Source organism: Capricornis sumatraensis, chromosome 2 (genome assembly GCF_032405125.1).
Source record: "Capricornis sumatraensis isolate serow.1 chromosome 2, serow.2, whole genome shotgun sequence".
NCBI classification, from domain to species: domain Eukaryota; kingdom Metazoa; phylum Chordata; class Mammalia; order Artiodactyla; family Bovidae; genus Capricornis; species Capricornis sumatraensis.
The window spans coordinates 10481151-10493521 of NC_091070.1; the positions used below are offsets into that span (position 1 = coordinate 10481151).

General features: G+C 43.8%; 1 protein-coding gene across 1 annotated transcript in view; it reads right to left on the reverse strand.

Annotated features, from left to right (window-relative positions):
* Nucleotides 1-1673: 1673 nt before the first annotated feature.
* The window catches only part of TSHR (thyroid stimulating hormone receptor), a 166374-nt gene continuing 155676 nt past the window's right edge, over nucleotides 1674-12371 (reverse strand). Inside the window, exons 9-10 of the mRNA XM_068965186.1 lie at nucleotides 4368-4556; nucleotides 1674-3087 (exon numbers count right to left, since the gene is read on the reverse strand). Coding sequence (XP_068821287.1) covers nucleotides 1674-3087; nucleotides 4368-4556 — 1603 coding nt within the window. The remainder of the gene's footprint in view (nucleotides 3088-4367; nucleotides 4557-12371) is intronic.

Below are 12371 nucleotides of genomic sequence, written 5' to 3' on the forward strand. Positions count from 1 at the left end.
AAGTCATGACTTTCGGTGTGTATATCATTTCTACTGAAACATGTAATCTACATCTCAGTGATAATCAGGAATGTGTATGGCTATTGAGAGATTCCAGCTGAGTTGGGGTCACCATCTCTGGGGACCGATTGGGCCCACCAATCCTGCTCCACAGACTTAACAAAAGATTTTAATTCATGCTGTGATTTTAATCCATAGTGTGGTTCATGAGCACTGAGAAGCAGATGCTGTCTCTGCTTAGAATGCAATTAAGGGGCTGTCTTGACAGATAACCTGGAGAATACATCTGTGGTAAAAACCCTATCCATATTAAGTAAGGGAGCACTGTTGGGGGATATAGATTTTAATGTCCAGTGGTCAACAAGATTGGAAAAAGCTGACAGTTTCAGAGAGAAGAAACCTCTCTTGATTGTTTTAGCGTTGTATCATATTTCTTTACTTAGCCAATCCCCAAAGACAAGTTAAATGTTTCAAGTGAATTTTCACAGTGAAGTAGTAACTAACCAGCATTTGCAAAAACCACCTTTTAGGTTATTTATTTATTATACTGTGTGTATCCATCTGCTTTTGGCCTGATAATGATAGCTGTGTAGGTCTAGGAATTAGATGAGTGATTCAGAGCCAGCTTGATATGTTGGTCATTCACTGGAATTTCTGGTTCAGATCATAAGCAAAAAATGAAACAAAGAAAACATTTCCTGGGTCGCATGTCTAGGCTCCAAAGAGAAGGAGATGGCAGCACTGAAAGATGGGAAAAACAGATTCTGCTTCCTTATTGTTTTTCTCTCTCTTCCTCATGGCAGCCTATGTTTTGAGGGGGAGGGTTATCCATGGAATTTTAAAACTGGAAGAGGCCATCAAGCTCCTTCATTTCTACAGACTGCAGAGGCCCAGTAACTTGGCCAAGGTCCAACAATAAACAGATGTCCAGCCTGCTTTATTAATAAGTCAGTGATCTAGAATGCCCAGCTCATAATTCCCACTTGCCATTTAGAAATACTTTCTAGAGTGCATGTTTTTAATGCCAGAAGACTGGCCAAGAAGAGCACTTCTTAGTTTGCTCAGCCACAACAGCTGAAATCTTGCCAGTTTTCCCAGGCAGCAGTTGGTTCCTGTCAGGTAGATTTTTGTGAAGAGATGATTACGTTTCAGAGTCAGAAAAAAAAACAAAGCCGTCTCCTCCCCTTCATGTGTCAAAACGGCTGTTCCTTGTATGATGTCCTCTTGGACGTTTCAGTTTCGTGGAAATCAAACTCTCTTGGGTTGTATCACTGAATGTGAAATTGAACTGAACCTACACGGAATCAGTTTTATCTTGTGGTCACCAACCAAATTAATAACATTTGCCATTTGCTAAATTAAATCTTTAGTATGAAATGCTATATAAAAGTGAGAAAGCACAATGTCAACATGGCTCAGTTGATATGTATTAGGCATTTTACACAGTGACATCGCTGCACTTAACATCCAGTAAATCTTCCAGAAAGTATAGATTACTGCGTTACCACCTGGAATTCAGACACGCCAGTTGCCTCTCTCCCTTCTTGGAGGCAATGATTAGGTTACTGCTAGTCCCTCTCCAGACATGAACATTATCTACAGATTAGAGCAGCCACATGTTGTGTCGATGGTTGGAATGATGCTCAAAAAACCAGCCTAAGTCCTTGTACCACTTACAAAACTGTTTGCTTATACTCTTTTGAGGTTTGGTCCTGCTGCTTTGGGGTTAGATGAGAGTTTTCAAGCAGTTCATAATCATCCTGCACATTGGGGAGACTCTGCCTCACATCTGGGGGAACCTTTTGGACCCGAATACCGGTGCTGTTCTTTGGAGAAACTCTCTGACCCCGGTATGCCTGAGCCTGGCGTTTACAGATGCCAAACTTGCTGAGCAGCATAAACACATCCCTCTGGAAGGCTTTGGTGAAAATGGCATAGAGGAATGGATTGGCACAAGAGTTAAGTGGGTAGAAGAGGACCAGCAAGATTTTGGAATTGGTAACGGTGATGAGAGGCTTGTTCATAAGGGCTGACAGAGCATAGAAAGAGATTGGGGCCATGCACATGAAGTCAGTGAAGATCAACACAGCCATCCTTTTGGCAATTCTGGTATCTTTGTCCCCCGGGTTGTAGTGGGGATTTCGGACTGTGATGTAGATCTTCACGTAACAGGCACAGACGATGATAAAGGCAATGATGTTGAGTAACAGCACAAGGATAATGTACGCCAGGGCAAGAGGAGTCTCAGTGTCCATGGGCAGGCAGATGCTGACCTTGGCATAGCTGCTTATTCCCACCAAAGGGAGCAGGGCAAGCAGGAAGCAGCAGACCCAGCCCCCCAGCATGATGACGTAGGCGTGCCAGAGGCGGATCTTGCGGTCCAGGTGCATGGCAAAGGTGATGGCGTACCAGCGCTCCAAGGTGATGACCGTCAGCGTGTACACGGACAACTCGCTGGCAAAGACAGTGAAGAAGCCAGCTGTGTTGCAGCCAGGGCCTGTCTGCCAGTCGATGGCATGGTTGTAGTACTCGGACTGAGTGTAGAGGTCTACAGAGGCGATGAGGAGCAGATACAACCCCATGCAGAAGTCTGCAAAGGCCAGGTTGCACATGAGGAAGCGTGGGACGGTCAGCTTGTAGTGGCTCGTGAGGAGGATGACCAGGACGAAGACGTTGCCCAGGAGAGCCAGCAGACTCACAAACCACACCACAATTCTCAGGAACTTGTAGCCCATGATGTCCTCACAGGGGTTGAACTCATCCGACTTGGGGGTACACACCATCTCCTCACTCCCCCCGCACACGGTATAGTCGTAATGGCTGTCAAAGGCCTGCAGGGTCTCCTCCTGGGGGTTTTTGAGCTCTTGGCCAAAACCGATGATCTCATCTTCTTGATCCTCAAAGAAGACATAGTAATGAGAGTTGCTGTGGGTATCTTGGAACTTGGAGTTCTCCTTGTACCCAGCACTGCCATCACCCAGATCCTCTTCATATTCCTGGTAGAAGGGACCATTCAAAGCACTCGCGGATTTTCTCTGACGCAGGCCCCAAATACTGCTCTCATTACACATTAAAGACTGAAGGATTCTGCAAGGCAGTGGATAGAAAGTCATCACTTGTTAGAAACCCACTAAAGGTCCCCACCACACTTAGCAAAATGTGCAGACTGTGTAGTGTGATACACAGGATTCTACAGGATCTGGTCAGGCCTGTCTGTCCTGCACCATTTCCTGTTACTGCCCCTCCCCAAGTATGACCCACTGACATGCTGTCCTTATTGCTCTTCTGCAACCAGTTCAAGAACAGCAGTGATTTAAAAAAAAAAAAAAATCATGGATACTAGAGCCAGTCTGCCTAGGTTAGGACCTGATTCTACTAATTCCTGGTTATTTCACCTTGGGAAGGTCTGTGAGTATTGGTTTATTAATGTATAGAACGGGAGAGTGAGAGTATTTTATTTTGGGTTCTTACAGAAATAGATGAATGTATCATTTTAAAATTCTTAAGGGAGCACCTGGATCGTTATTAGTGCCAGGTAGATGTGCGTGTGAGGGTGTGTGGGCTCAGCTGTGGCTGACTCTGCTGGTTGCTGTTAGTATTATCATTCCTACTCAGAGCTTCAGAATTCCACATTCCCTTTGCCTGAAAAACTCCTGGCTGCCTCTACTCAGTATTCAGTTTTAAACTCAAATTGTCTTTCCTCAGAAGAGCCTTTCTTCCTCTTCTTTAATAAACTGTCTGACCCTTGTGTTCGTTTCCCTCATAGCACTATCTGAAATCTTACTTGTTTGCCTGTTTCTTTTCTGACTTCCATATTAGAATGTAAACAAAATGCAAGAAGGCTCTGGTCTGTCCTATTCATTGCTGTGGGTAGGATAGTGCCGGGCACACAACAGGTGCTCAATAAATGTTTACTGAACAGATGAATAAAGGGACACTATTGTGCAGGCATGCTTACAGAAGTAAGCTTTAGTGTTTCACCAGCCCACCAGATTGATCCCAAAGAGATTCTTTAGATGGCTTCAGCTGCTGAGCAGATTCATCTATGGAGTGGTGTTTGAAATCTGCAGCAGACTGCCTATACTACCTTGTTTGGAGGTTCATGAGAAATAATTCCTGTCTCTCTTGCATCACTGCCTAAAACCTCCCCTCCTCTGCTTTGATCCAGAGATACAAGCCTTATTTCTTATCTACAGACACTTTTGGTCTGCAGAGTCATTGTGTCCCATGGACTTCATGTTTCTCATGGATGCTTCCAAATTCTTCTCCACCTGTTTTGCAAACAACATAACTTCTTCCTTATACCCAGATATTAATTCAACTTCCACCAAAACCTTTTGTTATTTAATTCAGACACTGCCACTTACCCTCTGATATTCTTCTGATTCTTAAAAGCACAGCAGTGGCTCGGATAAGAAAGGTCAGCCCGTGTGAGGTGAAGGAAACTCAAGGAAAGAGGAAGTTTCTTTAGAGTCCAAGTGTTTCTTGCTATCAGTTCCTTCAGGTGTTCCAGGCCTTTGGATGGTAGGGCAGTGACACTGGTATAAGAAATGTCCCTGAGAGGGAGACAACAGTGATCAGAGGGTGAGCAGCCAGGACCTTTTAGAATTCAGACAGGCTTGAGATTCATGGGGAGATGACATGATGCCTTCTACTGAACATGCCCTCTGAGATATTACACATAGCTACTGGTCTAAGGAAGGATAATATACTTGTAAGTTGATATACTACAAGGGACTCCCCTTTTAAAAGAAACTTTTACATTGGATTATAAGTGCTTTACAATGCTGTTTTAGTTTCTGCTTTACAACAAGGTGAATCAGCTATATGTATCCATAAACATATATCCCCTCCTTCTTTAGCTTCCCTCCCAGCCACCCCGTCCCCACCCCACCCCATCCCCACCCCACCCCTCTAGGTCATCACGGAGCACCAGGCTGAGCTCCCTGTGCTGTATGGCAGCTTCCCACTAGCTAGCTGTTTTATGCATGGTAGTGTAGATCAGTTCAGTTCAGTTCAGTCACTCAGTCTTGCCCGACTCTTTGTGACCCCATGAACTGCAGCACGCCAGGCCTCCCTGTCCATCACCAACTCCTAGAGCTTACCCACACTCCCGTCCATCGAGTCGGTAATGCCATCCAGCCATCTCATCAATCTCTGTCATCCCTTTTTCCTCCTGCCTTCAATCTTTCCCAGCATCAGGGTCTTTTTAAATGAGTCAGTTCTTCGCATCAGGTGGCCAAATTATTGAAGCTTCAGCTTCAGTCCTTTCAATAAATATTCAGGACTGATTTCCTTTAGGATGGACTAGTTGGATCTCCTTGCAGTCCGAGGGACTCTCAAGAGTCTTCAACACCACAGTTCAAAATCATCAATTCTTCGGCACTCAGCTTTTTTTATAGTCCAACTCTCACGTCTATACAAGACTACTGGAAAACCCATAGCCTTAACTAGCCAGACCTCTGTTGGGAAAGTAACGTATATGTGTATATATGTGTATATGTGTGCATGTTTCTGTGCTACTCCTGAGTTCATTCCACTCTCTCCCACCCCCACTGTGTCCACAAGTCTGTTCTCTACATCCACGTCTTTATTCCTGGGACTCTAATTTTTATTTCTTAGAACTCCAGTATCAATAAAAATAATAAATAGTACATCAGACATTTTGTTTTGCCCATTGCAACACACACAAACTCTTGGAATCAGAGACAGATGTCAATTTTACTCTGGAAAACTACACCATAAAACTACTAAAGGGTCTCAAGAGGCAAGAGAATAAATCTGAACAGGCTCAAAGGGCCTGTTGCTCCCAGTCTCTGTGGGGACTAGGGTTTGGGGACTGATAAATTACTTGTTGATCTGGATCAATACCAGTATCATGAAAATCTTCTCCTAATGATACAGAGCTTAGGACTACATTCATGACAGGACAGTCTCACCATTCTTTACAAGGTTCTAAATGTATTTCTGGAAAGAAAACTCGTGTTTATATTAACAATCTGAAATGAGACTCAGTAGTAGTAGTGTTAGTCACTCAGTCGTGTCCGACTCTTTGCAACCCCACAGACTGTACCCCGCCAGGCTTCTCTTTCCATGGGATTCTGCAGGCAAGAATACTGGAGTGGGTTGCCATTCCCCTCTCCAGAGGATCTTCCTGACCCAGGGATCAAACCCTGGTCTCCTACGTTGCAGACAGTTTCTTTACCATATGAGCCACAGGGAAGATACAGGGAAGATCTACTGTTTATATTAACAATCTGAAATGAGATTCAAGGTACTTCCAAAAACAATGGGGGAGATCGTGAAGCTCAGAGAGTGTAGACATTAGCGTTAGTTACTAAGGTAGCATTAATTCATGGCTTTTAGACATTTTCTGCTCTTTTCTCTGTTCAAGAGTCTAGCTTATGTATCTTGCTCCATCATTTTTACTTGCATTGAATAATGGCTTGAATAAACCACAAATATTTAACCTAATGCCTCTCTTATTTTATATTTTATCAATGTTCATTAAATATTCTTTTCTCATATTTTTATATGTCATATAATTAGCACGGAATATTAAACTGATTAGCAAATGAATTCCAATATCTACAGCTTCTTCCTCCACTGTAACTGAACTTTGCTGGGATTTACATTCTCAAGGTTCAAGGCTGCTGGAACTTGCTGGAAATTGCTAAGTCATATCTGACTCTTTGTGACCATGGACTGTGGCATGCCAGGCTTCGTTGTCCTTCATGTCTCCAGGAGTTTGCTCAAACTCATGTCCATTGAATTGGTGATGCTATTCAACCACCTCATCCTCTGTCACCCCCTTCTTCCTGCCTTCAATCTTTCCCAGCATCGGGGCCTTTTCCAGTGAGTTGGCTCTTCACATCAGGTGGCCAAAATACTGGCACTTCAGCTTCAGCAACAGTCCTTACAATAAATATTCAGGGTTGATTTCCTTTAGGAATGATTGGTTTGACCTCTTCCCAGTCTGAAGGACTCTCAAGAGTCTTCTGCAGCACTACAATTTGAAAGCGTAAATTCTCCGGCGATCACCCTTCTCTATGGTGCTATTTCTCTTCTCTCCCCCGGTAGCTTGTTGGACGTCTTCAACCTGGGGGGCTCATCTTCTGGTGTCATATCTTTTTTGCCTTTTCATACTGTTCATGGGGTTCTCGAGGCAAGAATATTGAAGTGATTTGTCATTCCCTCCTCGAGGAGGGACCACGTTTTGTCAGAACTTTCCACCATGACATGTCTGTCTTGGGTGACCCTGCAAGGCATGGCTCATAATTTCATTGAGCTATGCAAGCCTCTTTGCCACCAGAGAGCTGTGATCCATGAAGGGAAGAACTTGCCACCTGAGTTTTATTAACATGAGGTTTTCATGTTAACTCTATTCACTGTGGAACTGTGATTCTTGGGGGAGGATATCATGTTTACCATTTCGTTTTATATTTAATTTAAAATTTCCGTATTTCTGGGACTTCCCTGATGGTCCAGTGGTTAAGAATCCACCTTGCAATGCAGGGCACACAGGTTCAATCCCTTGTCGGGAAACAGATCCCACATGGGATGGGGCAGCTAAGCCCTCACATTGCAACTTCTGAGCCCATGCGCTCCAGAGCCGTGCCCCACAACTAGAGAGTCTGTGCACCACAACAGAAGTTCCTCATGATGCAGCGAAAAGCCCATGTGCCACCACTAAGACCTGGCACAGCTAAATAAATATTTTTAAAAATTTAAAAATCCATATTTTGCCATTTCCCAAACTTCCTGGGGGGGGGGTAATAATTGCTCTTTGTGTTTGTTGCTTTATGATCTCCAGGTGATTTTTAACATTAAGCAAGTGCCTTTGGAAAACAGGCATATATGAATAACTTCCTAGCTAGTGAAAGAGTTGAGGAATGAAGCACAGCTGTGAGGTAAATGCTGTTGGACTTTGCTCTCCTGCCTGTCCTTTTGACGCATACCTTTCTCTTTTAACCGTGCTGTCTTTGTGGTGTGGCCACCTTTCTGCCTCCAGTTTTCTGGAAGCCACTTATGTGTCTCTTTTCTGTCAGTGAAACAAGAGAGCATCTCTTGGCTCCCTTTCTCTGCTTTGCTGTCTGTTGGATACACTGGTTGTGAGTGGTCATCTGAAGGTGTTTATCCTTCCAAGGAATGTGTCTGCATTTTTAAAGATATTTCTTGAGAAACCACTTTAATAACCATTCCAGTTACTGCATGACAAAAATACCCCCAAACTAAGTGGTATCAAACCATTTTGTATTATAAGCATAGCTTTTATGGGCCAGGATTTAGAACAGGGCATGGAAGGGATGGTTTGTGTCTGTCCCTGCTGTCTGGGGCTCAGCTGGGCAGACTCGGTGGTTAGGGCGGCTCAGTGGCTGGGGGCTCAATCAGACTGCTTCACTTGCATGTTCTGGTGTCAGGGCTGAGACGGCTCAACCCTGCATTCAGCTGAGATTGCAGATGTGGCTTCTCCCAGTGGTTTGAGCTTCTCACAAAATGGTGGCTTACTTATGAGAGAGATCATCTGGAGAGAGGACATTCCAGGAGAATTGGTAGATTCAAGGGCAGGAGATTCTGAACCTCATGGGCCGACCTGCCAACCCAGGGGAGGCATCCTCCTCCATTGTTTCACTCCTTCTCAGTGGGAAGAGCATCCAAGAATTTGGTGCCTTATTTTAAAACTGCCATGGTTGTCTCCCTGTAGGCTTCCCTGGTGGCTCAGAGGGTAAAGAATCTGCCTGCAGTGTGAGAGACCTGATTTCCATCCCTGGGTCAGGAAAATCCCCTGGAGAGGGAATGGATATCCACTCCAGTACTCTTGCCTGGAAAATCCCATGGACAGAGGGGCCTGGCCAGCTACGGTCCATGGGGTCACAAAGAGTTGGACACAACTGAGCGGTTAACGCTTTCACTTAGTTGTTTCGGCGGTGAGGATATCAGTGGGGCAGGTATTTGCTGAAAAAAGGCAGCTCACCGCTTTGCAAATCAGTCTGTGGCCCAGGCAGCAGACAAAGAAATGAGACATCCCTTTGTGTCCAGAGATCCAGCTGATTGAGAATGGAGCCAGTATGTGGGTCTAGAGTTCTTAGATTCAGTCTCCTGGGAGCTTTCCTCTACCTCTTATCTTCAGGTCTCTGGAGTCTTTGAACATAGATCCAGGAGCAATGACCCCTCCAGGAACTCATTAGGCATCTGGGAGTGAGAAATGTATTCCCTTATTTGTCTAAGTGTCTGCAGTGAGCGTGTCCCAGGCAGTGAGCGTGTCCCAGGTAGCTTCGAGTTGGGTCCTGATGGGGCTGAATTGGGAGGGTGTTTTTGGAAAATGTGTATAAACTTTGTGACGAAACATCTGTAACGTAATTAGTACTTGGCATATCGTAGGTGTTCGATGTTAACACCCTCCTTGCCACAACCTGGAGTTTATTTAAGCTCAAGTCAGAAGCAAGGGACCTAGCAAATACAGTTCCAGTCCAGATCTTGACTTATATATTCAACAACTCATTTGACATTTCCATTTGGGTTTTTCACAGGCATCTCCAACGGAACAGATCCATCCTGAACTTAGCTTCAGATACCCCATCCCCATGCCAACCTGCTGCTCCTCTATTTAAACTGGCAGAAACCAGGGATCTGAACTCCAGAAAAGCTGGAATCCATGTATCTGCATCTCTCATGGGAGCTCTCTGGTTCGAGCTAATAGCATCTCTTGGTCCTATAGTGGTCTTCTCAGTTACTTGCCTCCAATTCACTCTCCGCACAGCAGCCAGGGTAGTCGTCACATATGAGTGAAGCAAGGTCACTCTCCTGCTCAAAACCTTGCAGTGACTTCCTAACATACCGTGAATCACATCTACCCTTCCTCCCATGCTTGCCAGCACCCTGCAGATCCACAGCCTTTCTCTCCTCTTCAACCTCGTCTCAAGGGCCAAAGCCATTTGCAGCCCAAACTAGATCCACTTAATACTAGGATCGATCTGGAGCCATCTCCCTCCCCATGGGCAGGAGCCACTCGACATCTCTCTAAGCATGCATTAAGCCCGCTGCTCCGAGAGTACCCTGAGATGCTGCGCTCCTTCAGCCTGCTCCTTCACACCTGCTCCTTCAGCCCTTCCAGAGTTAAGCAAGGGGAACAACTGTGGCCCCTCACCGTTTGAGAAACAGTTTCAGCTTCCCTGCAGATATCTAGAGATCGCAGGGAGGAAGGAAGGAGCTCCTTACACTTTTCAATGGATGCAGCATCGCTTCTCCTCTCAAGATGATAGAATGATTCTTCCCTTTAAGCCTACTGGCATTTCTTTATTTCCTGCCTACCAACTACCATCTTCCAGGGCTTGCATCCTTGTGGATTCTCTCTTGTCCTTGCTCAATATTCATGCCACATACATACGCTATCATGTATATACATTCCTGTGAAAAAGATAGCTACTGGGGACCACTATAAAGCATAGGGAGCTCAGCTTGGTGCTCTGTGATGACCTGGAGGGGTGGGAGAGTTTGAAGGCGGGAGGAGAAGGGGACGACAGAGGGTGAGATGGTTGGATGGCATCACTGACTCAGTGGACATGAGTTTGAGTAAACTCCGGGAGTTGGTGATGGACAGAGAGGCCTGGCGTGCTGCAGTCCATGGAGTCACAGAGTCAGACACGACTCAGTGACTGAACTGAACTGAACTGAGGAGGGGTGGGAGAGAGTCCAGGAAGAAGGGGATATATGTATGTGTATATATATATATATACACACGAAAGCCTTTTTAGGCATTATGTCTAATTTACAAATTATGGCAGAAGTAGTGAAAGATGTGACTATGTAAAGTTATACACTATGTTCCATAAAATACTGCACAGTATAGCATCAAATAATTTAAAAAGGAACATAAATGGAAAAAAAAATATTCATGCCAAGAATATTTACAGTAAAATGCAATTGAGCTAGAGCCCAAATCAGATGTCAGGTCAGCTGTTTATATGTCTACAGAGTCATGGTTCTTATCACTACCACTTTAGTTTAGATTTGAATTACATTTCAACAGAGTTTTGCATAAACTACCCAACTCATCTCCCAGAAAGTGTCTACTAACCCTGCCTTCAGACTTAGGAGAGGATGTTCTTTCTAAAACTTGAATCTCATCTTGTTGCTTTCCAGCCTGAAACCCATGGCCTACAGATTGAAGTTCAAGCTTCTCTCAGTCTCTGCTCTCTCCAGTGGGAGTCTCTTCCTGAATCCACATGGCTTGGGGATCTTAGTTGCCCAACTAGGGATTGAACCCGCACCCTTGAAAGTGAACAGGCAGAGTCCTGACCACTGGACAGCCAGATAATTCTCTTTAGTATTTTTTCAAGTAATACCTTAGAAAAGTGATATATGTAAGATATTTTCTGAATCCTGTATGACTAAAAAATGACTTTTTTCCCCCACTCTTAATGAATGTGGGGGAAAGTATCAACTGATACTTTACCTGGCTATAAATTTTAGATTGCAAATCACTTTCCTTTAGAATTCTTAAGTCTTTACTTTATTGAATTCCAGTACCTAGTGTCCCTTTTGGCTAAATACGATGCCATTCATATTTTTATTCTTTGGTCATTGACTTGTTTTTACTCTCTAATAGCTTTCATAGCCTTCTTTTTTCTCTCAGCTTTATTGAAATATAATTGACATATAACATATTAAGTTTAAAGTGTACAACATGATTTGAGATATGTATACATTGTGAAATGATTATATGGCCTTCTCTGCCCTGGTGTGAGAGTTCATGAAAGTGTGCCTTGATACAGATATAGATATATTTTCATTTATTGTACTGGATCCTGGGGTGGGGGGGGGGGGTCCGTCCAGTTGGAGACCTGTGCTGTTCACCTGTTTGACAATATTTGGCATTGTTCCCAGGATAGCTTGTGCCTCTCATTTCCTTTGTTTCTTCCCTGGAATTCCTGGCAAGTGGAAAAGGGCTATCCTGGAACCCCTAGACATTTTCTTATAATTTTCTCCTACTATTTTTATTGAATCTTTTGGTAAAATTCCTTGACTATATATATCTTCTATGTCTTCTATTGAATTTTTAAAATTAATTAATTTATAAAGTTTACAGCTTTACTGAGGTAATAATTGACCAATAAAAATAATATATATTTATGGCATACAACGTGATGTTTTGATATGTGTATACATTGTGAAATGATTACCACGATCAAGCTAATTAACATATCCATCACCTTACATAGATGTAATTTTGTGTGTGTGGTGAAAACACTTTATATCTACTCTCTGAGCAAATTTCAAATATGCAATATAGTATTATTAACTATAGTCATCATGTGAAATACTAGGCTGGATAAATCACACGATAGAATCAAGATTGCAGGAGAAATGAC